Source organism: Herpailurus yagouaroundi, unplaced genomic scaffold, assembly GCF_014898765.1.
Source record: "Herpailurus yagouaroundi ecotype Mexico unplaced genomic scaffold, PumYag 165, whole genome shotgun sequence".
NCBI classification, from domain to species: domain Eukaryota; kingdom Metazoa; phylum Chordata; class Mammalia; order Carnivora; family Felidae; genus Herpailurus; species Herpailurus yagouaroundi.
In genome coordinates this window covers 14,717,351-14,744,107 of record NW_024412406.1, presented here as the reverse complement: position 1 = coordinate 14,744,107, position 26,757 = coordinate 14,717,351, and the positions used below count along the sequence as shown (strand labels likewise).

Sequence of the window (26,757 nt, the reverse complement as noted above, 5' to 3'; positions counted from 1 at the left end):
ATTGCCTAAATTGCACACATTGTTGAAAAGAAGGTAGACTAGGGAAGAGGATACTCTTCACCTTTTGTATAAATGGCTCGCATGATGAATGCACACAGCCAAGGAGGAAAATAAATGTTTATCCAGAAGGCAGCACAGACACACACACACTCCTCCCCACACCTCCCCCCCGCCGTCCATTTCGCCCTCGGTCCCCCCCCCCCGCCCCGCAATAACTCCTGTGTCTTCGGCCATTGTGACCCTTTTTGGTTCAGCTGTGCAGGAGGGGTGACTGAGTGAGAAATGGAAATCAATTGCCCTGCTTTACACCTATGGAGTGCTCAAGGCAAGGTTCTAAAAATAACCACTTTGTGCTTCAGTCCATGAGTCATACTGTTATTTCAGTAGTTCCTTTGCCTCCTTCCGCCTCTCACCCAAAAGTTTTAGATGCCTTAGAAAACTCGGCTGCCCATCAGAAGAGACCTCCGAGACTAATTTCAATCCACACACTTTATTTTCTCTTTACTTTTTTCTTAATATTCAATGATCAAGTATTCAAGATGTTGTAAACCAAGGTTTATTAGTACATTGACAATAGATTTCATTAAACACAAGGAAAGTATACATCTGTCAAATTACCCTAAGAGGTCTCCAAATAAATACTCATTTTAAAAATCGCAAAATCAAACTCCTTTAGGCAACAACTCAAAACAGGCTTTCGTCACCAACACACTTTCACGCAAAACACACACTGAACACATGCTCCATTAGGATCCTAATGCCAGTTTATTTGACACCGTATTACATCTCCTTGAACTAAAGAGTTAGAGGCCAACCTGCCTGTTTCGTGCTTCTAAATCAACACTTGGGGTTTGGGGTAGAGGTATGTATTTTAAGAAAAATGCCCACTATAAAGTTTTATCAGTTATGCTTATTTTTCATTTCTAGATACAAAGTTTAAACTCTTTTTTGTTCACCCCTTTGGTTTAATATGTCCCTGCAACTACTTTAGTTTTCAATATCTTCTCCTCTGATTTTAACAGGTAATAGAATTCAAGAAAAAGACAACACCTTCAAAACCCATTATTAAAAACACTTTACATGAGTGTCAGTTTTTTTTGGAGAAGAAATAAGAAAAGATTATTGGAAATATTTTTGCCCTCTCTCTGAAATTATTTTTAGCATCTTCTTATTCTTGCTAAAAGAAATATCAAAAGCGCTGAGTTTTCCATAGAAAAGGTGTTCCCCTTAACACTCTTCATTTTGCAGGGCAACAACGTTCACGGATTAACTGTATTAATGAGCGTAATGAATGCTTGTGTTCTGGGAAGCTCTCTAGATTTCCAAAAGCAAAGCACATGCAGTCCCTTACCAGTGAAATACTGTAAATTCAGCGGCACATTTTGTGGTGAGCATGCATCAAATACTTTTAGCACCGAGGCGTTTTTTGTTGTTGTTGTTGTTTTAATATTGCAAAAGCAAAACCCAGGGAGGGTTTTCAACATACTTGACCCTTCGCAGGGCTGAGTAAAAATGAAGTGCTTAAAATAACCCGTTCAAACATACACAGATCTGATTCCAATGTAGCAGGAAGTCTGGGGCGGATACAGCCAGCAGCATCCTGGACGGTGAGAAAAGGAGAGAAAACAGAAAAGATAAAGTGCACAAGGCTGCTACCTTCGCGGCCAGCCACGGCACTCCCTCCCACGCAAGGAAAGTGGAAATACGAAGACGTGTAAAGGCTACCTACTGGTCTGTGTAACAGAATTAGCCGACTGACATCTAGGCAATTCTGGGATTATACAGTATTTTGGTATCTATCTGCTACTTAGAATACTCCATATGCACCTATATCAATACTTCTATTCATGTTTCTGTGCCATTTAGGATGTTTTCAGTCCACACACACGGAAAGTATACTTGGCTCTCCCCGCCCCCCTGCCCCCCAACCCCGAGTCAGGCTCTCCTGCTGCTCCTGGGCACACCCGAGAATTTCCACAAATGCTTCGGGTCCATTCAAACCACACAGCTGCTCTCTGGTGCGCTTAGGTTGATGCCAAACAGGTTCCAAAAAGAAACTTTCTGGCTCCAAGGCCACCGAAGAATGCAAGCTGGAATTGCAGACTGAGGAAGAATTTTCCTGGTAGTTGGTGAAAATGTACTTCCTTCTTCTCTGATTTCCAAGCGCATGCTCCCCGTTTGTTAGGACAGCTACTAACAGGAACAATCCCGTCAGTTATCTGGTGTATAACATGGAGCATTGTGTAACACTTCATATGCGTTCATTGAAAACTTTTATTAGGAAACTCAAATCCCATATTCACTAAAAATTAATGGAAATGTTAACATTCTTAAAGAGAAAGAAAGAAAGAAAGAAAGAAAGAAAGAAAGAAAGAGCATACACTTAAAGTTCCCCAAAGTTCAGATTCAAAAATTCTGAACCACATTTCCTCATGTTTCATTTCAGAAAGTCTACTGGGACTCAATGCTAACATCAAAATTGGATTTGTTCTATATTAAATATGAACCATAAATAAATAAGTGAGGTATGTTGTGACAATTTTGAGTATAACACTTCGCTAAAAATCAATGTAAATTTACCTTGAAAATCTAAACATTAAATTTTGAGGTTTCCTACAGATTTTTGTTTTCTATCCTACACAAAGAAATAATAACTTCCCTACTCTTCAGGAACAGTAACACATCAAAAAATGAAATGCTTTACCTCGCTAAATTAGAGCCGCACTTGTCTTTGTTAACCAACGCTATTGTGGGCATCAAAAAACATAAGAAGCAGGTGGTGGAGACAGAAAGCTGCTTCTGAACCCTGACTTGGCCATTCTCTAGAATCCTAAACAAGTCTCTTTACCTCTCTGTGTCTCAGTTTTCATGATCTGTTTAAAAAGAAACAACAACAACACAGAATGAAAATAGTTATCTTGCAAAGTTATTAAGAGTATTAAAATAAATGATGTATATTAGGTGTCTGACAGAATTCTCTGAAATGGTCAACCCTCAACAAAAGCTAATTTGTTTCTTCTGTGCTCTCCTTCCCACCCAACCTTCGTTCTGAATGACTTTTGACTATTTTCAAGAATTAAATCCACCTACAAAGGATAAGGATTTCATACTAATGGAGAGAACTGAAAAAAAAAAAAATGTGCTCCAACCACCCACCCTCCCCCTGGGAGTTTCTAAATTAATAGGCTAGACTCGTGGATATTATATTTGCATATTAAAGCCAAATAATACAGTAATCTACAGAGTTGATAAAAGAACAAGGTGACCTTTTTCCAAAACAGGCGATTAGAATCTAAGCTCATGGAAAGTGGGAATTAAACTTATAATAGAAGCCATAACTATAAAGTAGCAAGCAGAGAAGAACCTCATATCTACAATGAAATGGTGCCATTTATAAAATAGTCACTTTAGTTGATTATGCAATATTCCAAGGATGCTACCGGGACCCAAAGCATTTTGGGGACAATTCTTAATTGGTACATATTTCAAAATTTCAGTCTTCCATGATTTTCACTACTTACTCTACACTTACCAACAACACACTAATGATACACCTGCTATTTATAAGTATCACATACTTGAGGAAGTACAATATTAACATTGTGGTGTATAATTTGGGCCAATTTCTTTGAATTCTGGCCTAGTCAACCTAACAATTTCACTGAGTGGCAGATGGCAATTGGCCAAAATTGTGCCCAATAGAGAAGTGGCACCTGGTCGAGGTTGCTGAACTGGATGACTGTTCAAGGTAGAGAGAGAGGGCTCTCGAGTCGTACCAAAGAGTCTATCACTTGTCACCTGGGAGTTCTGAGAGCAACTCCTTTTCAAAATATACTACCAAGAAGAAACAGATTCTAAGAGTGTTGGATCATACAATCTTGGCTTTAAGGAAAAAGAAAAAAAAAAGTGCTACTCCCATCCAAATTCTCTCCATGTAGTTCCTTAGCAATTAGAGGAAAATTAAGAAAACACCGCCTCTCCCCAACCTGTGTATCTTTAGCTCCAACACAAAAGGAAACTTTCCCTTCTAAAGGAGCAAAGATCTCCCACAGAGAGTAAACGGGAGCCCCGAAGCACCAGAGCGGACACTAAGTTAATCAGCAACATTCTCTGAAGACGTTCGATACACGCTATACTGACCGAAGGTTGACAGACAACAGTGCAATTCCAGGCAACTTAGGACTTGGGACTCGGCCAACGAGACTGCTCAAAGGGAAGTCCTTGTCACCCGAGACCACCGGCTCCCCCCCTTGTACACATTATTCAGTCTAAGAGTGATAACTCTGTCCACAAACTGCGTGCAACCAAGAGAACCACCTGACAATGCCATTCTTAGGTAGAGGGGAAAACAATCTTGGCCCCAGGAACGTTCACACAGCTCCACCAGTGCAGCCAAGGATGAAGGGCAAAAGCCTGAATCATGGGACAATTCTGTCAATCACTTGCCCTCCGTGGAAGAGTGTAAGCCAGCCAAGGAAATCATTTCCCAGCTCAGCCCCTACATAAGCATGGGCTCCTTGGCAGAAACTGCTCACAATTATGTTGGTATTTGGACCACAGTCCCTCCTAAATCTGGATTGTCAGGATTCTTTTTCTGAGCTGCCAGATGCCAAGAGTTAACTTGCTATCAGCCCGTAGTGTTGGCAGGAAGCATCTACCTTAAGAACCATGTAGAAAGCATTCTGTGTGGTGCCTACGTCAAAGTGATGTGCTGAGAGGAACTGAAAAAGATGATGGGTACGAATCCAAAGTGCATTTAGGAACAGAAAAATCCTCTCTCAGAATTGCTTCAGGAAGATCACAGGAGGAAGGAATCAAAGGGAGGCGTAAAATCATTCGAACTCTGATAAAGTAGAATTCAGGATGACAGACAAGCTGATTTTAAGTAACTTCCGATCATTATTTAGGATCATACTCTGGGCCCAGGTCACCGATCGCCCTCCTCCTGTATTCAAAGTGATTTTCATATCACAGGTGTAGCTTTCCTGATTTAACTACTCAGTTTCAGGGGGCAACCATAGCAATTTTCTGTGTATAAAAAAGAAAACAGGGCAGACTTGCTGGGCTTCTGGACGTATAACTAAAACGATCAGATGGGACTCAACTGTACCTTTGTGGAATTTCTTTTTCCAACTATTTTGAGTGTCAAGGTTACAGTTCTTAACTACCCTTGTGTGGGCCCATAAGAGCCGAAAGGATTTCTGTAGCATTTTTCTTTGGAGGAGAAAGCCATCAGTTTCTCTCCTTACGATACGTCTCGAGTTCATCTCTAGCCACACTGTTTAGCACACTAGTTTTAAAGCCCCTGGCAAAAAGAATACTGGAGTTTCTGTTCAAGCTCTCAGATTTATGATCCAGCAGACTCTTTACCTTATAATGGGGCAGAGAACGTGTCTTATGGAAGAAAGTAGCAGTTCCTTTTATCACACTATGCGTATGATTCCTTTGAAGCATTTGAAAAATTCTACCTGATTTATAACTCTGCTATGGCTTAAAATGCTATTAACAGTACTTTAGGGAAAGTTTCTTGTCCTCTTCTCAAAAACGTACCTGCTTTTAGTCTCTGAAAGCAAAAGTAACATGCTGCACTTACATTTTCCCCATCAAAATTGCATAGTTGAGGCAAATTCATTTGTGCTTTGTAGCGGGACTCACAGTAGGTGTTCCTATCTAAAAACCTTGATTTGTAAATGCAAAGTCATGGTCAAGCTCACCTCGGTTTGGAGTGTATGCTAATGATATGCTCCGCCATTACACTTCCGTGATTTTGTTATAACCAGGCACCTCTCAGCCTTATACCACACCGGAACATGAGCATTAAATTAACATAGCAGAAATGGTAACAACTCTATCTAAACTCCTCCTTCTTGGAGAGAAGGCGGGGGAGAAGGCTGTCAGTCTTGTTGAGGTATCCAGCCCTCAATCAACAGTGGCTGTGTATACTGAGTTTCGTTGGTCTGAGGATCGTGTCTTTAGAGGTTAAAAAAAGAAAGAAAGAAAAGAAGGCACGGGTGTTTCTCAAGTTGCCATATTCGACTCAACCAACAAAACTAAAGTCTTCCATTTTCAAGCTTCAGGAGGGAGGCTCCGTGGCAGTTGGGCTTTCTTCGAGCCCCGGGGCCGGGGCCGGGCTTATTGCTTCGGGGAAGGGCCCCGGGTAGGTCTGTGCTGTGCAGTGGACGCCTTTCCGCAGGCCAGTCTCTTCGCAGAAGCCCCCCTGGCTGCCGAGAGCTGGGCAGGATCTAGTCCGGGCCTCCTTGTGGGCATGGTCCGAGTGGCCCACCATCTCGCTCACGGTGCTCAGAGGGAACTCTCTCCACCTCTGCCTCTGCAGCTCGTCCTCCTTGTATTTAATGGAGTACCAGGCCAGAAAAATGAAAATAAAGCCAACAAATTTGAGGCCGGCGGCCAAACCGAAATAGACGAAACGGAATGAGGTCACATTGTACTCCCAGCAAGAGCCTTGTACCCCACATTCCTGTTGCCAGAGCATGCAGGTGGTGTCAATGACTGCTCCAAAGTAAATTGGAGTAGGAATGTATGCTAGAGTTGTAGAGAAAAAGAAAAAGAACATTTAGCCTGTCTTGCAAGAGACCACCGATTTGTAAATTAGCAATGTGCTTCTCTGCTCTAAAACCAGTGGAGCGGGGCGGTTTTCTTGTGTCTCTTGACTGTTTCAAATACGTCACATCTTACCATAATATGTTTATTATAGAAATGTTCACTAAGTCACAAATACTTTAAATCTTCCAGTTTGCAACTCAGTCAGAGCGTTACTGATTTTTAAGACCATAAAAATGTCTATTGCTAAAAGTTCAGTTACAGAATCCTCTTAAACTTAACAATCAGATTGTCATTAAATAAATTTAATGTTCTATTTATTTTTGAGACAGAAAGAGACAGATGGGCGGGGAAAGGGCAGAGAGAGAAGGAGACACAGAATCTGAGGCGGGCTCCGGGCTCTGAGCTGTCAGAACAGAGCCCGACACGGGGCTCGAACCCACGAACCATGAGATCATGACCTGAGCCGACGTCGGACGCCTAACCGACTGAGCCATCCAGGCATCCTTCAGATTCTGTCATTAAATACTCAAGAGGCCATACTAAAGCTCTTTATTATCCACTAAAATTCAGTACACTTAGTTTTTATGGGTTGGGCTCTCATCCTCAGGGGCAGGGAGAGTAAGGGGAAAACAGTGTCCCCAGAAGTCAAAAACCACATCAAATGGCAAACTGTATAAAGGCACTTGGGGTATAGAAATAATTAAGGCATAAAATTTATCTCTGAAGCTTGTGAAACATCTATCATGAGTACAGCTTCATTGTTTGGGCCAGGAGATGGACATTTCTTTACCACCATGAGAGAGAAAGTCTACCCAGGGACACTTCCTTCACCACACAGTCTCCAAATGTTCACCTTGTAATTATCTACCCTCCTTTAAATTCCTTATTCAGAACCACCATATTCACACTGAATTTTGTATACGTCTCCATTTTACCAACTTTGATGCAGCATTTAAACTGTTTGCAGAATTGTCATCCATAAGCTCCTCAATGGCAGAGGGCATGCCTTTTATTCCTTGTGTCCCAAGGACTTATCAGGGCAGCCCGTGGATCCTCAATATGAGTTTATAAAAGGAAGTGATAGGAAGGAACAAGGGAGAAAGGGAAGAAGAAAAGAGAGAAGAAGGAAGGGAAGATGGTGAGCTAACAGCCCAGGAGGCTGCACGTGATGTATCTTTAAATATGTTGTATTCATTTAAAATGAGGTCTGATCGCTACAATTAAAATTTAACATTATTAAAATACCTAAAACTCTCTTTTTGCTTTGAAATTGGGGGAAATGGAAATTGGTTGTTGGCCCAACTATAGTTTTTCATAATCAGCAGAACTTAAGTGATGGTTAAATTATAAATTCAGTTCCAAATGCCTTCCACTTGCTACTGACGCTGTGACATCCCTCTGGCGGAGCAAAAAGGAGGAACTTTTTTTTTCTTTTCCTATTTAACTGACTCTTTGCTCAACAAATTTCCTTCTTTGAAAACAACTTTATAGTTGCCCAGGAGAAGTATAAGGCAAACTTCTTAACTACATCAAAGGATGTCAGAATTTCCTTTAACCAGTTGGTTTTGAAAAACGGGACCTTCAAAGTTTTATTGGTACCAAAATGCAAGCTACCCATTCAATGCAACTAGAGGCCTTTGAGGGTCACTGGAAAGTCCTTACCCTCAGACGTGGCTATCAACCACAACATAATGACAAATCCAGAGTTCCGGAGAAGATTAATGTCTCAAAGGGTCAGGGGATACCATTTTATCCTTCAAGATGGAAATTAAACATTTAAATTTAAAAAAAAAACTTTTTTTTTCTTTTTTTTTTTGGTCCTGTGAACAATGATACTGATTACTGGGGGAAGTAACAGCTGAAGAAAATGACAGACTGCCACTTACAAAAGAAAAAAAATATGCTTGATAATGGGGAAGTCAATTAAAAATACATTCCTTTTGATCCAGGGAGTGGGCTATTTCACATAGTATTTCCCATGCATCGTCCCAAAACACCACAGAGTGATATGGTGTTTGTCAAAATCAGGACGATGTTCTTCGTGTGCCAGTGGACTCTGTGACATATGGACAGTGCTAACAAGCTTCTCTTCAATTTGGGAATCTCTCTTTGTTCTTTTCAGAATTTTTCATTTCTTTTCCTCAGAAAACTTTACAGGTATACTTTTTGCCCAGTCCAATAAAATTATTGTAAAAAAGTAAGGAATTAAAATGTTCACAAATAATATGAGTGCCATCACTTTCCTGTTAAAAAGGCATAAAGGGACAAGAACGCCAAGACCATGAGTCCATCGCAACTGCTTGGTTCAATATTTCTTACTGTTCAAAATTTTCTGGGGAATTTAGTCCGAGTTTATTATGCTCATTGTGAAAAAGAAACTGTTCTAAAGTCAGTTTTGTTCTGTTTCATCAAATGACAGAACTGAGTAGCTTCTAGTTCAAATCAGAGAGTAAAGACATTGTGCCCTGTAAAATCCTAGCTACCACTAATGGTAACAAATGATTGACTTGTGATTTTTAAACGACAGTGAGGATTTGCCATCTGTAAAGAGGAACTAAGAAGCACGTGCGGAAATTCAGGAACATACCAAGTGTTCGCAATAGAACAAACTGCATCCCCAGCGCGAAAGGTCTCTCCTCATCTTCTACTGACCTATGGTGAAGGGAAAGAAAGAAATGTTTTAAAACACTGGCCTCAAGAAAACGAACATCACATCAAGCCCGCTTAGAGCAGAGCTGGGGACCAAAGAGCTGCTGTGCCAAAATATTTATTTACTAGGATTTTTTTTTTTTTTTTTTTGAGACAAAGAGAGAGTGCGAGCAGGCTGGGGAGAGAGGCAGAGGGAAAGGGAGAAAGAGAATCCTAACCAGGCTCCACGCTCAGCATGGGGCCCAACCTGGGGCTCAATCCCACAACCCTGGGATCACGACCTGAGCCAAAATCAAGAGTCGGACGCTTAACCGACAGAGCCACCCAGGCACTCCTATTTACTAGGATTTATTAACAACAGCCAAACAAGACTGCTGATACAGCTAAATCTGTGAATAAGTTCTCCCCAGCGAACACCCCGAAGAAACTCTGATGACCTCTGTTTCTGTGTAAATACTGGTAGAGGGCCAAAGGGTCATGGTTAAGGTACAGAAGTAGCTCTGAGCTTCCAAAATCGGTTCTGTGAAAAAACATATATAGTGTTTTATCCTACCTACTGCATCCGTTTTTTCTATTTGCTTACACTTTCCAGAGGGTAGGTGTGTAGACTGAAAGTTACTCCCATATTTTCTCAAGGAAAAGTATAGAGGAAAGAAGTTAAAGCAAGAAATAGAGTAAAAAAAAAAAAAGTATTAAAAAAGCAAATCAAATGTTAGAAAAAGAATGAATCCCTCCCACCACATTATTTTTTTTTTTCTTCCTGTCCTGAAATGTCTGCTCCGAGTAATTCCCACATGGCAGGAAGATTGGAATCTATTGATTTCTAATTAGAAAAGATTAAAGGGCTCCTTTTCTGATGTGTTGGGTTAAAAGCCAGCTGGTGATCTGCCTCGTTCGAGCAATATAACATGGGCAGCCCATTTCTGGGTTATTTAACATCTCTTGCAGGACTAAAGTCCAAAGAATTAGATTATTAATGATTCATTTTGTTTCAAATGCTGAAGCACCTCATCCTTTCTGTCCCATAAGCATCGACTTCTAGGTATAGCATGTCAAATTCCCAAGGGCCAGTACACTGGCCATCTTTTCCCCATCTTCCTTATCGTTCCCTAGCCACTTCCCCAAAGAGGCACACACTGCTGTTACCCCATAAGTATCTGCTGAGGGAGGCAGTGAGTGAATAAACCAATGGGCCTTCCCACTGGGTGCCGTTATCTTACTGTTGAGGAATGAATTGGCTGGGAAATGTCTAACTCAGCATCCCACAGAAGAGAAGCCAAAATATGCAGAATAAGCAGCAAACAGCACAAGGGAATGATGTCCCAGCAGGTGTGGCCACCAGGTGCCCAGCAGTGTGGGGTACTGAGGAGCCAGGGAGGAGGTGAAGGAAAAATGAGACAGGATTCCCTCTCCTCCTCACTCCTTCACTGCACTGCCTCCCCCACCCCAGCCTCCTAAAGCTGCTGGGCTGTGCTCCTTCCCCATACCGTCCCCGTCCTTCTCTGCCTGCTGCAGCCGTTACTGCAAATGCCAACACCCTGATCTGAATGTGTCCGCGTCAACGTTTTGAATAGGACTTCCATTAAAGTAACGTCCGTGTTCCCTTGCAAACAAAGAAGGCACAAACGGTATATAATAAAGCGCAGCATGAACAACTGAGAAGAGACATCTCCCAGTCTGTCCTCAACTCCCAAACTGTATATGCTAGTAAAACTCATGAAATCAGCATTTTGAACTGCAGGCCCAGCATGAACTGTCACTGACTGCGGAGGTACTAACTATCTACAAGGTTGGAGATAATATTCTTTGCCGTAGGCGAGATTTAGCAACTTCATCAAATGACTTCCTGCCCCCGCTGGAGTCAGGCTTCTTGTGGCTAACATGGTGACAGCTTTCAGCTCCTGAAACTTGAACCTTATCGGGCACAGACTGTAGGAAGAAAAGACACTCACAAGAAGTTTCACCAAACTACAAGAATAAAGAACGTACTGGGGTACGAAATGTTGCAACCTTCCTCTCCCTTCCTGACCTGGGTAAACACTTCTCTTAAGTTCAACAAGCAAACGTCCGAACGCTTTCCTGCACAATCTACCTTTGCTTTCCGCTCCGCTTTACCACACCAGTCCAGTCTGGAACGTGTATTCTGGCAAATTCTGAGCGTACAACCCACCTGGGAGCCAAGTGCGGTTCTCACCTGAGTGTTACTATGATGGCTGATGGCTGGGCACATGCTGTGATGAAGGTGACTATGAAAAGGAAAATTAAGAACGGGATAAGGGTATTGCAGGCCCGTTTACACTTCCCGGACACAGCATAGCCGTTCTCGTTGAGATAGGTTTTGACAATAACGACGCGAAGCTGACTGCGCTGGCCCACTGTGGGCGGGGTGATCACCTGTCGGCTTTGGACACACGTGCATTCTGTGTAATTCCTTATCTGAGGGATAACAAAGATCGACTGTAAGCCAACAAAAGCATAGGAAAATCAAGACAAGGTTAAAAGTTCTAAAATAACTCTCGTATTTAAATATGCATCATATTTAATTGAAAATACATCCTCATTGGGGCACCTGGGTGGCTCAGTCGGTTGAGCATCTGACTTTGGCTCAGGTCATGATCTTATGGTTCATGGGTTCGAGCCCCGCATCGGGGTCTGTGCTGACAGCTCAGAGCCTGGAGCCAGCTTCGGATTCTGTGTCTCCCTCTCTCTCTGCCCCTCCCCTGCTCGCGCTCTGTCTCTCAAAAATAAGTAAACATTAAAAAAAGTAAAAAAAAAAAAAAAAATTGGAAGAAGAAGAAGAAGAAGAAGAAGAAAGAAAGAAAGAAAATACATCCTCATTGCTAACAGTAAATATCCAAAGCGTGCATCTAACAATGTCTGCTGGTCAAACTGTTTTAACCTAAACCTTTATTAGGAGCTTTCGACACTCAGTTCTATAGCATTCACATTCCATATGCTCATTTTTGGTCACAATTAAATGCTACTTCAACTGCTGTTTAATTCATGGACTCCCTGATTGGAGAAGCCCCCCAAACACAGGAACCAAGCCTTATGTTTACTTATGCCCACCAGAGCACCTAGCATAAGCCAGAACACGGCGTAGGACTCAAAGTAAATACATGTTACATAAAGGCAGAGATTTCATGATGCGATAGTGATGACTTCAGGGCCAGGACCAGTGAACATACCACCGGCTGTTTTGTTTGAAACCAGCTAATTCAAGGAACTAAAAAGCCATTTCAAGTAGGGGCACCTGAGTGGCTCAGTCGGTTAAGCATCCGACTTCGGCTCAGGTCATGATCTCATGGTTCGTGAGTTCAAGTCCCGCACCCTGCATCGGGCTCTGTGCTGACAGCTCAGAGCCTGGAGCCTGCCTCAGATTCTGTGTCTCCCTCTCTCCCTACCCCTCCCCTGCTCACATTCTGCCTGTCTTTCTCAAAAACAAATAAACATTAAAAAAAATTCTTTTAAACCCATTTCAAATAAAAACAGCCAATTAATCTTTCTGCCTATTATGTTGTTTTCACCGTGCAACATAAGCCGAACTCACTGCCATTGTCACCTCTCAGCCACTTAGAGTAGCAGTAGCAACAAATATGAGGACGGGGCACCGTTTGGCCCTCTGTGCTCTGGGGACTGCTGGCCTCTTTTTAGGAATGAGGACTGTGCATTAGAGGACTCACTCGTTCACTCCCAGGACTTAGCCACCGAGAACACTTCTCATTGTCTCTTTCAACTTGGTTACACACTGGAGCTCACCAATTATATACTGGGGAGCCAGCCACAGGATTTCTCAATTTATCACTCTAGCTTAAAACTCTGAAATCAAATCTGATGATCCCAAAACATACAGTCAATAGTATAATCCCTTAACACCTACACAGTACAGGCAAATGCACCTTAACCTTTTTGATTAAAGCAGCCTCCTACAATCCGTTCTTAAGCAAAGAATGAAACCAGGCTCAGTAAGGAACTGAGTAGAATATGAAAACCTCCCACAGCATTACAGCCTATTTATAATTCACGGGGAAGGGAATTCTCAAAATAGCCTATTCTTGAACTGACAGAAATATCTTTACTCTGAATGTTAAAAAAAAAAAAAAAGTTTGAACTGATAGTCTATGAAAAATCCATCACGCATCTTCACAGACTCTGATCAGGGAAGGTGCTCTCCTATCCTCTTCTATGGGCACAAAATGTGGTCATCTTGACCTTCAAATGCATCAGAAGGGCCCTGGCTGAGTAATAAATGGGAAGCCCAGCATTCATCCTTATCATGTTTCACTGAGTTGGCACAGAATGTAAAGTGGGAGAGGGCTGATATGAAACCAAGTCACTACACCCACATGTTCCAATCGTCCTTGGGAAAAAAAAAATGATAGCATTGCATAATTTTCATTCCTCCGGGTTTTTGTCAGGAAGTATTTTGGAGGTTATTTGAAGTTTCTTGAAAAGAGGGACTAAAGCCACGTGTTAGCATATGAGTCCTAACACGTCCCTGTCACAGGATGTTGGATTAACAGTACAGGAACTTGGGAAATATACTCACCCCAGTGCTAAGATTACCGCTGTTAACACAGCCAGCCAGACAAGGGTTAAAGTATGTAATTCCATCTGATCCACAGACTGGCTCATACTCGTGTATTTTACAACCACAATTAACATTGCAGCTTCCTGTCAGGTTCCTGTGAGGCATGGTGAGAGAAGGTCTAGAGAGAAAAAAGCAGGTCATGAGCAACATTTACTAAAATGTTATAAAGAAAAAATTCTCAACGTTAAGTAATTTGTCCATTTTAGAGAAGCTAGTTCCCATAAATCAAAGCTATAATACCGGAAATAGCAACCCTCGATAATTATTATGACTTTGAAACAAAGCATGAAGAAAAATGTTTCAATCTTCTGGGGCTGTAAATTCATTATCTTTGTATCAAATTATCTATCTTGCCTCAATTCTACCTTCCATCTTGGATCTTGGTGCTACAGATCTGGGCTCAGCAGTTCTAACCCTTGTTTAACTACTCACTTACTGTAGACACGAAGCTCTACGTTTTAACAAATCCAGACCTCAATTTCTTTAACTCTGTGCCAGATCAACAACATCACTAGGAGGGCGCAAACATAAAATGCATCCGTCGGGGTTGTCGACGCAGATTGCTTTGACCAAAAACTTTAATTGTTCTGGAATAAATTATCTAAGAAAGACATGGGACTCTAGAAAATGAATCGGAAGTGATTTCCAAAGAAGATCAGGAATCCTATCACTAGTTTGATTCACACAGCCAGGGAAGAACGATTCAGTCCTTCCTTCAGGATGCCCAGATGTGGATTCACGGTCAACGTGGTGGGTTTTGTTTTCTCGTAGACTATGACGTCTGATTCAAAGAAACGATACAATATGAAAAGCTCTGATACAATCAATTCAGGCAAAAAATATAAAAAGGAAAAAAAAAAGGCAAGTCAGGATATAGGGTTGGGGAGAGAAGTAGAAAGAAATGCTTCGGAAGAGCAGAGGCAGGTACCCAGGAGGGGCTCATGGAAGAATGAAAGGGGCTCTGTAGTGCTTATACTCAACAACCTCTTTCCTTGGTTTCTCTGAGACCAATTCTTTAAATATTTATTTATTTATTTATTTATTTATTTATTTATTTATTTATTTTGAAGGGGGAGGGGCAGAGAGAGAGGGAGAGAGAGAATCCCATGCAGGGCTCTATCCCATGACCCAAAATCACGACATGAACCAATATCAAGAGTCGGACGCTTAACCGACTAAGCCACCCCGGTGCCCCGTGACCACCATTTTCTGTTACTGATGAAATACTGTTCCTAAAGCCACATGAGTTAGAAATAGCAGATCCAGGGGCGCCTGGGTGGCTCAGTTGGTTAAGCGTCCGACTTTGACTCAGGTCATGATCTCACAGTTTGTGAGTTCGAGCCCCGCCTCGGGGTCTGTGCCGACAGCTCAGAGCCTGGAGCCTGCTTTGGATTATCTCCCTCTCTTTCTGCCCCTCCCCCGCTTGTACTCTGTCTCTCTCTGTCTGTCTCTCTCTGTCTCCCTCAGAAATAAAATAAACATTAAAAAATAAAAAAAAAAAAGAAATAGCAGATCTATATCATTCATCCATCCATCTATTCATCATCCATCCATTCAACAAATATTTTGGAATGTCTGCTTAATGCTAGAACTTACCTTTAATGCCTATGTTGACTATCCACCCCTCCAGTAGCATAGCCCACGCCAACTATATGTGTTAATCTATACACATAAGGCATTATTTGTTCAAAGGGCTCTTTCCTGTGTCCTCTTTCACACTTTGATAACTGAGTCCTCAAATTTTAATGGAAGGAACAAATTCATGGCAGTATTTAAACCTTATCAAGAAAGTCTTCTAAAGAGGCAAATGTAAAATAAACTCTGTTCTTCATTTATGTCATTCCACAGAAGAAATTTGGTCACAAGACTCTGACAATTATGTCCACAAACTCGCGGATTCCTATCATTTTGTTGTATATTTCAGGAAATGCAGTCCTAGGCCAGTAATGCTCCTGAGGGGCAATTTTGTTTCCTAGGCAACAGTTTTGTTTGTCATAACTACAGGAGTGCTACTGGTATCTAGTGGGCAGAGACCAGGGAAGCTTCTAAACATCTACAATACACAGAACAACACCCCCTCCACACACACACACACACACACACACACACACACACACACACAGTAACAAATTAACCTGCCCAAGTCTTAGTAGTCCTGAGGGTGACGATGAGAAAGCCCATTCTAGACCTCTTACTACATTCCACAGACAATGACATAGATGTCCAGGGAGGTCAAATGATTCACTATAACGCTAATTAGTGCCATTTAACTGGTACATCTGAAAACCGCTCTGTACCTTGCCACTGTCTTCACTAGTTCCTCAAGAGCGACATTTCAAGCCATGACCCGATAAAAGGGTTTTTATATGTTTGCTCGCGTAAGTCACTAAAAACAACAGGCTTCAAATCCATACAATATAATCACTACTATTGTTATTTAGAAGTTACAAAGAATTTCTTATGAAGATCACGATTCATATTCATTTATGAGCACCACAGATTCCAAACACCTGTCTTTTATGGGTACGTCCACTCAAGAGAAAGGAAGCTAGGGGTGCCTGGGTGGCTCAGTCAGTTAAGCATCCAACTGTTGATTTCGGCTCAGGTCACAATCTCACGGTTTGCGAGCTCCAGTCCTGCATCAGGCTCCGTGCTGGGTGTGGAACCTGCTTAAGATTCTCTCTCTCCCTCTCCCTCTGTACCCTCCTCTCACCGGAGAACTAAAAGAGAGAAAAATGAATCTAGAGAGAATATAAACAGATGCTTAAAACCCCCGGTGACAGGAAGCACAAGCTGTCCTGAGTTCCAGAAACAGAGGCACATTCCTAGGTCACCACTGGGTATGTTTGCTTTTCTCATGAGAACACGGTGTCTGAAACAAAGAAATGATACAATAAAGCTCTCAGAAAACCAAGACAGGCAACAAAAATAAATAGCAGTGAGAAGAAGCGGGTATTCACAAAAAAGTCATTGGGGAAAAGGCGACAGTGGCACATAAAAGGGAAAGATACCAACATGGTTAATGCTTTACACTGAGCTCATTTTAAAAATAAAATAAAATAAATTTTAGGAATAATAATGTCTTGCTTGACACTCACTTTTCAGAAAACAGGCTGGATGGTAATAATGGCATAAGCGTGTAAGCCTGAATAGTACTAAGCACCACTCACCGGCCTGCAGTGAGCCCATCGTGGGAGTACTAAACGTACAGGCCACAGTGTACCACGTCCACGTTGTGCGAAGGGACTGTGCGTCCCCTTCCAATGAACTAAAGCATTTCTGACAAGTTAGCCTTGCAGATCAGGCTCATGCTAGCTCTGAATCAATGTAAGTGTTAATTCCAAGTGAAGAAAAAGGCCTCACTAACAAACGGACTAGCAAATAACCATTTGGTCCAAGTTGCAAGCCTGAGAGTCACACCTGATATCTTATCACAAAAAAGGCAGAGGGGCGCCTGGGTGGCTCAGTCGGTTAAGCGTCCGACTTCAGCTCAGGTCACGATCTCACGGTCCGTGAATTCGAGCCCCGCGTCGGGCTCTGGGCTGATGGCTCAGAGCCTGGAGCCTGCTTCCAATTCTCTGTCTCCCTCTCTCTCTGACCCTCCCCCATTCATGCTCTGTCTCTGTCTTAAAAGTAAAATAAACGTTAAAAAAAAAATTTTTTTTAAATAAAATAAAATAAAATAATAAAAATGGCAGAATTCTAGAACTAGAGAGATGGGATCAGTCTCTGAGATTATCTAGTACAGTTTGCGGATCTTAAAAAATAAGAAACTATAAAAAGTGCAATGATGTGTTCCATAATCACTGAGGCTTCGAGAAAACCAGCCACGGGGAGACTAAATGAACAAAAAAGGAAAAAAAGAACAAGCTTGCTGCCTAATGTTTTTTAAATAAATTGCTTAAGGAACAATATTTATTTAAAATAATATACAATAATAAAACAGATTATGGTTTAACATAGGTAATAACGTCCACCACGGGGCTATCACAGCTGGGTAAATAAAAAGACAGTTGTTCTCAAATCTCTCTCTGTCTCTGTCTCTCTGTCTGTCTGTCTGTCTGTCTCTGTCTCTCTCTCTCTCTCACACACACACACACACACACACACACACACACCCCACAGAGTATGTCAAATTATGCCACCCCAAGACCTAAGAATACTTGGACTTCCCCATCTGACATATTTCTACAGGTCCCCATAAATCAAAGAGGAGCTCCCCAACCATCCTTCTGCCTCCTCTTAAGTGGCTCTCTATTAAGAAATACGAAAAGAGGGAATCCATGCATCTTATGCCCAAGTCACATGGATTAAAAGAATATGATTAACATAGCAGGTACCTTTTTAGGAAAAAATACCAGTCACCTAGAAAAAAGTGATATCTCTCTCAAGTCACTATATATTCAAGTCTAACTGAATTCAAGAAGACTTCAATTAGAATGTGTTTTTTTTTTTTTTATTCCACTTAAATTCTTGGCTTCATATTAAAATGCTTCCCTGGCTGTATAGAGCTATGCAACTTCAGGTTTATAGTGATTATTATTATAACCATAATCATCGTTATCATTTAAAACTAAATGAGTAAAGAGCCCAATTTTTACCCCAGGAATCGTGCACTGAAATCTCTATATAAATTACCTCATTTATTCCTCACAAGAATTAAAGTTGTTATGACTGTGCCTTCATCTTTTAGATGAGGAAATTGAGAGGATAGATACTGTCAAAGTTCACAAGAATCAAAGATGGGTTTAAACCCAGTTATCTCTGTGTCTGTGGCCTACACCCTGAAACCCCTATACTTGGCGGGCAGCTTTCCGTAACTGTCCGTATTTTCACTTTCTCTAGCATGAGTCTTCCGGGCACCTCATCCCATTTCCTTCCTCTTCATCTCATGCAGCTTTTCTGACACTCACCTTTCACCGTGACTGAGCATTAGAGTCAGAAGGAGCAGGTTCAATTCCATACCTACAGCTCACAAGTGCTGTGAACCAATCTAAAGAGATTTCACACTTGTGAAACAGAGATCATAATGTCTCTATCACATGGCTGTTGAGAGGATTAGGTGAGTAAATGCACAGCCAGTGTCCAGCATTGTTCCTCGAACATAATAGGCACTAAGATACTGGTGTGCGGTCTTGATCTACACATGAAAGAAGTATAAATGATCTACACATGAAAGAAGTATAAATGAATTAAAGTAATACAATCACAAGCACAATAGGCCTTCAATGACGTTTTTCTTTTCAAAAAGGAGTAAGTCGGGGCGCCTGGGTGGCTCAGTCGGTTAAGCATCTGACTTGGGCTCGGGTCATGATCTCGAGGTTTGAGTTCAAGCCCTGCGTGGGGCTCTGTGCTGACAGCTCAGAGCCTGGAGACTGTTTCAGATTCTGTGTCTCCCTATCTCTCTGACCCTCCCCCGTTCATGCTCTGTCTCTCTCTGTCTCAAAAATAAGTAAACGTTTAAAAAAAATAAAAATAAATAAATAAATAAAGGAGTAAGTCATTTTCGAAGTTACTCCTACAGATAATTCGGGAAAAAGAACTAAACTGGGATCTAGTTTCAGGCCTACCATTTTGTAGCCATATGACCTGGGGCCAAATCTAAGTCTATGGCTGTTAATGCCCCTCCTGCCTGTATGAGGAGAGCAAGTGTAACCAAGGAATCATACATTACATAATATAGGTAATAGAACAGGTTTACTAGAGGACTACATTCATGAAAGTTATAATTACTATTTCCAATCATTATTTTTATTGTTAAAGTTTCCTTGAGCTTTGTAGTCAACAAATAAATTCACACATAAATTCAAGTGAGTTTTAACTTGAAATTTATATATAATGACCTACAACTTATACAAACCATCTCTTTGGTTTGAGCCCCAATGGGGGGCTCCATGTGGGGCTCAAACTCACAACCTCAAGATCAAGAGTCACATGATCCACCAACTGAGCCAGCCAGGTACTAAACCATCTTTTTAAATCCAGAATTACTTTTTAAAAAAAAGAAAAGAAAAGAAAAAAAGAAAAAAGGGGCGCCTGGGTGGCTCAGTCGGTTGAGCGTCCGGTTTCGGCTCAGGTCATGTTCTCACGGTCTGTGAGTTCGAGCCCCGCGTCGAGCTCTGTGCTGACAGCTCGAAGCCTGGAGCCTGCTTCGGATTCTGTATCTCCGTCTCTCTGCCCCTACCCCACTCACTCTCTCTCTCTCTCTCTCTCTCTCTCTCTCAAAAATAAATAAACATAAAAAAATTTAAAAATAAATAAATAAATCCAGAATTACTTTTTAAAACGTATTATTGAAGTGTAGTTGACATACAATGTTATACTAGTTTCAGGTGTACAATATAGTGACTTCACAACTTTATACATTATTCAGTGCTCACCATGGTAAGTGTAGTCTCACCATCCGTCACCTTACAATGGTTATAACAGTATTATTGACTATATTCCCTGTGCTGTACTTTTCATCTCCATGACTTACTTAATTTATAGCTGGAAGTTTGTACCTCTTAATCTCCTTCGCCTATTACAGTTTTTGAAACACCTTTTTTTTATTACTAAAGTAATACATACTCTTTGTACAAAATTTGGACAATACAAAAAGACTGAAAAATTAAATTAAACTCACACGTGATTCTACCACCCAGAAATATCCACCATATTATGCTTTTAGTCTATCACTTTCTGGTCTTTTTTTCAATATGCATATACAATAACATTGATAACATATTGTTACCAAGAGTTTGTACAGTTCTATTTTTCCCGCTAGCATTAAATGATAAACATTTCTTATTGACTATGTTAATACGACATTATAAAATGGTAAATTTGGTCCTGGGTTTATTAATATTCATAGGTATTTTTGAAATAAAAAGGCTTATTATATTTAGATAGGTATTCCATAGTTTTATAGATTTCATGTTATTTGTTTAGATCTCTGTTATAAAGTTTAAAACTCATTGGAAGGAAAATTTGCTTATATTTTGTATCTCCTTGGTACTCTCAAAGTGAAGTAAAGCAAATTTTGTTTGTATCTCCCAAACAGAGCCAAGAATAGATCAAATCATATACATATAGCTAGACATGAATTGTAAGCCTATGAATTAAAGTAGCTAGGATAATCCAGAGACACACATACCTAAGATCTTTTAAGTAAATTATTTGTCCTCTACTTTTCAGGAATTTCTCTGAAAATTATTAATGTCTATAACAAATAAAAGATCTTGAATGTCACCAAAAGATTTAAACAATGGGAGAAAACTTCAGTAGGTTAAGCTGAAGACACAGATGAGGAGATGCATGGTTTCATTAGAGAATTTAGAAGTGATGTGGCCAGAAATGATAGCCACGCAGAGGGCTGGTAATAGAGTATCAAATACACCCTGCGGCAGGGGAAGAAGTGGTGACAAAGAGAATGACATGAATTGGGAAAAGTTTCAGAGAAGGTAGGAATTAGCAGGCTGTATTCAATTTCCATAGTTTCAGTACATTGGGTCAATAAAACTATACTGAGGGAGGCCACTTCAGGGAAAATTCCCAACCTCTGAGATTTTGGACTTGGTTGAACCTGGTGGACCACTCCATCCAAGTCACTGCCGAACACAGAAAACTGAGAAAATGATTTCCCCTCACAGCTCAAGAAATCGCCCCTGGAAACATTCTGGTGCAGTAAGTCAAGTCACCAAACCAGAGGATGATACAATAGATCTTAGTGTTGAGTTCAAAGAGATGACACTTGATAAATGAAAGATAATAAAGCTAGCATTATGAAATGATTTGTCAAGACCCAGTACGATTGAACAATTCTGTACATGGGAATCAGATCTAACCCCTTTTTAAAAATTACTTTTTAAGAAGAAGTGGCAAAGAGGAAAGAACTCACATTATGCAGTGTGTTTATATAAAGCGTTATTTAAGCCACCGTGTGTTCACAGTAAATCCTGACTCTTATGGCAACGAGATGATTACGGCATACCTGTGTGAAACACAGACACAGAGGGGAAGCAAAACACATTTCCTAATTAAAACTGCAGGGACATAGTGGGTGCTGGGAATGTAATTACTGGGGTTGGAAATGGGCCAGGATATTCAACTGGAGCACTAGCATCTTTCATAATGAAAAATCATCCAATTCTCAAGTCTGAATTTTTTCTTATTTTAGTATATTGTGGCTGGAACACTTAACATGAGATCTACTCTCTTGCCAAACATTAAGTGTGTTACACAGTATAGTTGACTATAGGTACAATGATGTACAGCAGATCTCTAGAGCCCGATTGACTGACACTTGATGCCCATTGATTGGCAACTCCCCATCTCCCACTTCCTCAAGCCATCATTCCACCTCTGATTCCATGAATTTAAGATTTTAGCTATCTCATATAAATGGAATCAGTCAGTATTTGTCATTCTGTAACTGGCTTATTTCACTTAGCGTGATGTCTTCGGGGCTCATCCATTGTGTCACATACTGCAAAATTTCTTTCTTTTGTAAGGCTGAGTAGTTTTCCATTGTATGTATATGCCACGTTCTCTTTATCCATCCATCTGCTGATGGACACTTAGGTTGTTTCCACACCTTGGCTATGAAATCTGAATTTTCTAGGGGAACCACCAGTAACATGTCAGGTTCATTCTGCAAAAAGACTGTGACTCCATTTTGGATCAACAGGAAAAGTTCATCTTTCTAAAACATCTCAACCCCATATCAGGCATTGAGGTACCTCTTGAGCATTTGATACAAATTCAAAGATGGATCAGTTATCAGGTCCTTTAATATAAGAAGATTCATCCTGCTGGTGAACCTGGGGCTTCGCTTATAGGCTTTAATAAATGGAGGTAGCTCATAGGTTGTGCTTGCTTCTTTGTGCTTTTTTCTTCTTTTGGAACTTTTTATTTTATTTATTTTTTAAAATTTTTTTTAACATTTATTTTTTTTGAGAGACAGAGAGAGACAGAGCATGGGCAGAGGAGGGGCAGAGAAAGGGAGGGGGAGACACAGAATCTGAAGCAGGCTCCAGGCTCCGAGCTGTCAGCACAGAGTCTGATGTGGGGCTCGAACTCACGAACTGGGAGATCATAACCTAAGCCGAGGTCAGATGCTCAACCAACTGAGCCACGCAGGCGCCCCTTCTTTCAGAACATTTTAATAATTAAAAGCATTGCATTCAGAATCAGAGAAACCTGGGTTCAAATTCTAGTTCTATCATTTTCTGTGTGACTGAGCAAGTTATTCAATCTTTCTGAGCTTCTTTCTTAAATTTCAAATGAGAAAAAATGCCATTAAATAGTTATTTATCAATTGCTTAGCATGTATGGGTTTTATCCTATTTCATCTTTCTTAATTCTAAGAGATTGGTACTGTTATTGACGCAGCTTAATGATAAGGAAACTGACGCACAGAGAGATTAAGGAATTTGCAAAGTATTTTATTCAATCCTCAGGGCAATTCAGCAAGATAGTATCTATCAGCATCTTCACCTTGAAGGTGTGGAAAGCAAACACAGAAAGGTTGAAGAATCTCCCCATCCTTACATGGCTAGTATGTGGCAAGGCTGGGGTGAAAATCTAGGCTGGTTAACTTGAGAGCCTCTGAGCTACAGCACTGTGTAGACACAGCATTATGCCTGTAACCCAGCTGTATGAAAAAAATGAAGAAACAATGCGCCACTGACAGAAACAGATACAATCTCTCCAGCTCTCTTCCTAAGGAGGTGGTGAGTACCTTCAGTGTTTCCCTACATGAAATAAAGCAGCAACTGACCGTGGTGCTCAGAAAGAACAAACTCTGAAATAGATAATCTGGGTTTCATCTGGTTCTGCTCCTTGTTAACTGAGGACTTTGGGCAAATCACTTCATCTGTAAGCCCAGTTTCTTTAATTAAAACATGCAGGTAATAGTACACACAGTAGAGTGGTGTTGCAAGCATTATATATAAAAGATATACACGAGCAAAGGCCGATCACCAGACCCGAATCAAACAGACACCAAACAAAGACTCCTCTCTTCACTGCCACTCCCTTCATCTCTCTATTGGATTTAAAGGAGAAAAAAAAAAAAAAAAAAAAGTCCCACATGCAAGCCTCAAAATCACACAGAACAGCTTTTACTTAACAGGCCAAGCCAGACCGATAAGCAGGTTGTACACTGCACAAGAGCACCCAGCCAAAGGAGCAAGGAGAGGCTGAAATGTAGTCCACACCCTGCTTGGAGAAAGGACACTCTTACTCTTCACACAAACATAACTGCTGTTCTTGAAGTGCCCAGCCTAGGGGTGCCCGGGTGGCTCAGTCGGTTAAGCGTCCAACTTCGGCTCAGGTCATGATCTTGCAGTCTGTGAGTTCAAGCCCCACATCGGGCTCTGAGCTGTCATGAGCCCCGCATTGGGTTCTGTGCTGACAGCTCAGAACCTGAAGCCTGTTTTGAATTCTGTGTCTCCCTCTCTCTCTCTCTGCTCGTCCCCTGCCTGCTCATGCTCGTGCTCTCTCTCTCTCTCTCTCAAAAAAAAAAAAAAAGTGCCAAGCCTTTGCAGCTGCACCCCCCCCCCAAAAGTGTTTACATTAATTCAATTTTAGACTACCTTCCTAGAAGTATTTGGGAAGCCAGACGAATTCTCCAAGGAAACTGGGTTTTTATGTTGCTAATTTATGAACTTGGATGAAGTCAGGCTGCAACTACTGGAATGAATGGAAACCTGAAGTAGCCTCCAGCATGCCTTACCGAGTTTTTCTCTGTTGGATACAATCGAATGAGAAGAAGTGTACCATAAATCATGGAATTGGGTGATTAAGATGCTTATTTTCATCAAGTTCTTAAAAGTTCAACATCACTAGATGAATAACATCCCTACACAGACATAGATGCCAGACATTCATTCATCTTGTAAAGAAGAAAAGGCAGTTGCTTTGTATGATCTAGAAGGGAAAGAAGAGACAAGAAACTGACTTTTTCAACGTATACTAAGTGCTGGACTCCGTGGTGGGAAATATCAGAAAACTTCCCTAATACAGTCCTCAAAATCAAAACTACAAACACAAAATATTGGAAAGCTTCAAAATGGAGACTGAGGACGGAGGAAAGAGACACTGGCTTCCCATTTTTTAACCCGTCTGCAGTATTTTGTTTTTTCAACCACATGTGTTTTATGTCATTACGTTTGTAACCAGATGTGACTGACATTATCACCAATTTTGCCATGAGGAAACCAAAACTCAATACTAGCTTTTTTTTTTTCTTTCCCAAGGTCACACAGTTAGAAACTTGATGGCTCTGGTACTTTTCTTTGAAAATAACACCATCTTTGACAAAGAAGTTTGAGGGGAGAGGGGAGAGAAGGCCAAGAAGTTCATTGTTGGGACCCCTGTTTTCTCACTAACACAGAATCTGGGATGTCCAACAAGAAAAACAAGACTAGAGTAAGACAAAATACTTGAAGAAAAGAATTTTAAAAAATGCAACCATGCTGGGGCACAGGAAAGGAAGCTGAGTAGGGCCAAGGAAATGGATTGCTCAGCAAAGATGAGGGCCTGCTAAGATTGGAACTCATAAATTTGTAATGGGGCCAATCAGCACAATTATGTAATTTTTGCCCATAGTGCTGGAGAGTCCAGAGTCCGTTGATTCAGGATTGGCAAGACTGATGTGGTGCTAAGCAAGGGTTTTAAATTCTTGAGGGGACTTGCAGTTTGAAAGCAAGTAAGACGGCAGGCGGCGGGGGGGGGGGGGGGGGGTGCCTCCCCACCCCACCTCTGAGAATGCACTTAAAATTAAAGCGAGCAAAATTAAAAGGAATAATGCCAGCAAAGAGGAATGGAAAGACTAACACCAAACTTCATGAAAAGAGCAAAGTGGATACGCATAATACGCATATTATGAGCAGATGAGCAGATACCACCTTGGAGAAGAGCCAACCTGCCCCATGGACCCTCCATGAGGCTCCACAAGGTTGTGAGCTCGAAGTCATCAGATGCGGCAGAAGCCCCAGATGAGGAGGAAGCTGAGGTTTGAGAGAGAGAAAATTGTACCAGTGGATCCTTCCATTCTCATATTCACTCACCTCCACCCCCACGTCAGAGCCCAGACATTCTCCAGAACGTTCTCCTCTAAAGAAATTGGAAGAAATTCAAAAAGCTAAGCTTCTACTCTAGATTTTGACAACGGAGACTAACCCCCCCCCCATGTTTGTATGGGGGTGAGGGTGGAGCACATAACCTGAAAGGTGTAGACTGAGTCTTGTCAGCCTGTAAAGCCCAGAATAAACGAACAGAAAAACTAACCCTTAAAATCAAATGGCAAAATGTGAGGCATAGAAACAAAGTAAAAAAAAAAAAAAAAAAATCTAATTATATACACAGATCTGAGAAGATATTACTACATAAAAAGTCATCAGGAACACGGCGCCTGAGTGGCTCAGTCGGTTGAGCATCCAACTTTGGCTCAGGTCACAGTCTCATAGTTCATGAGTTCGAGCTCCATGTCAGGCTCTGTGCTGACAGCTCAGAGCCTGGAGACTGCTTCGGATTCTATGTCTCCCTCTGTCTCTCCTCCCCCCCTCCCTCCCCACTCATGCCCTCTCTCTCTCTCTCTCTCTCTCTCTCTCTCTCTCAAAAGTAAAGAAACATTAAAAAATTTTTTTAAAAAAGACATCAGGATGTTATGAAAAGGGAACACTCAGAATACAACAAAGAAAAAAGTTATTCTCAAAATAAAAAGACAATTTACATAAAGAATAGAAAACAAAGCATGGAAGAATCTCTCAGAGCAAAGGACATAGGAAATACAAGAGAACAAATGAAACATACAGGCAACCAGTCCATAAGTTCCAACAACAGATTAGCAGGAATCCTGGAGAGAGCATGGAAAATGGAGAGAGTGCGTAAAGTATAGCAGAAGAAAACCTCCCTGGAGTTTAAGACATACATGTGAGATTAAGACGGTTCAGAGAGTGCCTAATGTA

The 26,757-nt window shown here is 41.2% G+C and overlaps 1 protein-coding gene across 4 annotated transcripts in view; it reads right to left on the bottom strand.

Annotated features, from left to right (window-relative positions):
* Window positions 1–474: 474 nt before the first annotated feature.
* The window catches only part of SLCO5A1 (solute carrier organic anion transporter family member 5A1), a 210,070-nt gene continuing 183,787 nt past the window's right edge, over window positions 475–26,757 (bottom strand). For 3 of the 4 annotated variants that reach the window (XM_040487640.1, XM_040487638.1, XM_040487641.1), the window contains 4 exons: window positions 13,763–13,922; window positions 11,408–11,649; window positions 9,152–9,216; window positions 475–6,543 (listed from right to left, as the gene is read on the bottom strand). In XM_040487640.1, the coding sequence (XP_040343574.1) occupies window positions 6,074–6,543; window positions 9,152–9,216; window positions 11,408–11,649; window positions 13,763–13,922 (937 nt within the window). In that variant the 3' untranslated portion in view covers window positions 475–6,073. The remainder of the gene's footprint in view (window positions 6,544–9,151; window positions 9,217–11,407; window positions 11,650–13,762; window positions 13,923–26,757) is intronic. The other variant, XR_005794185.1, reaches the window with a different exon arrangement.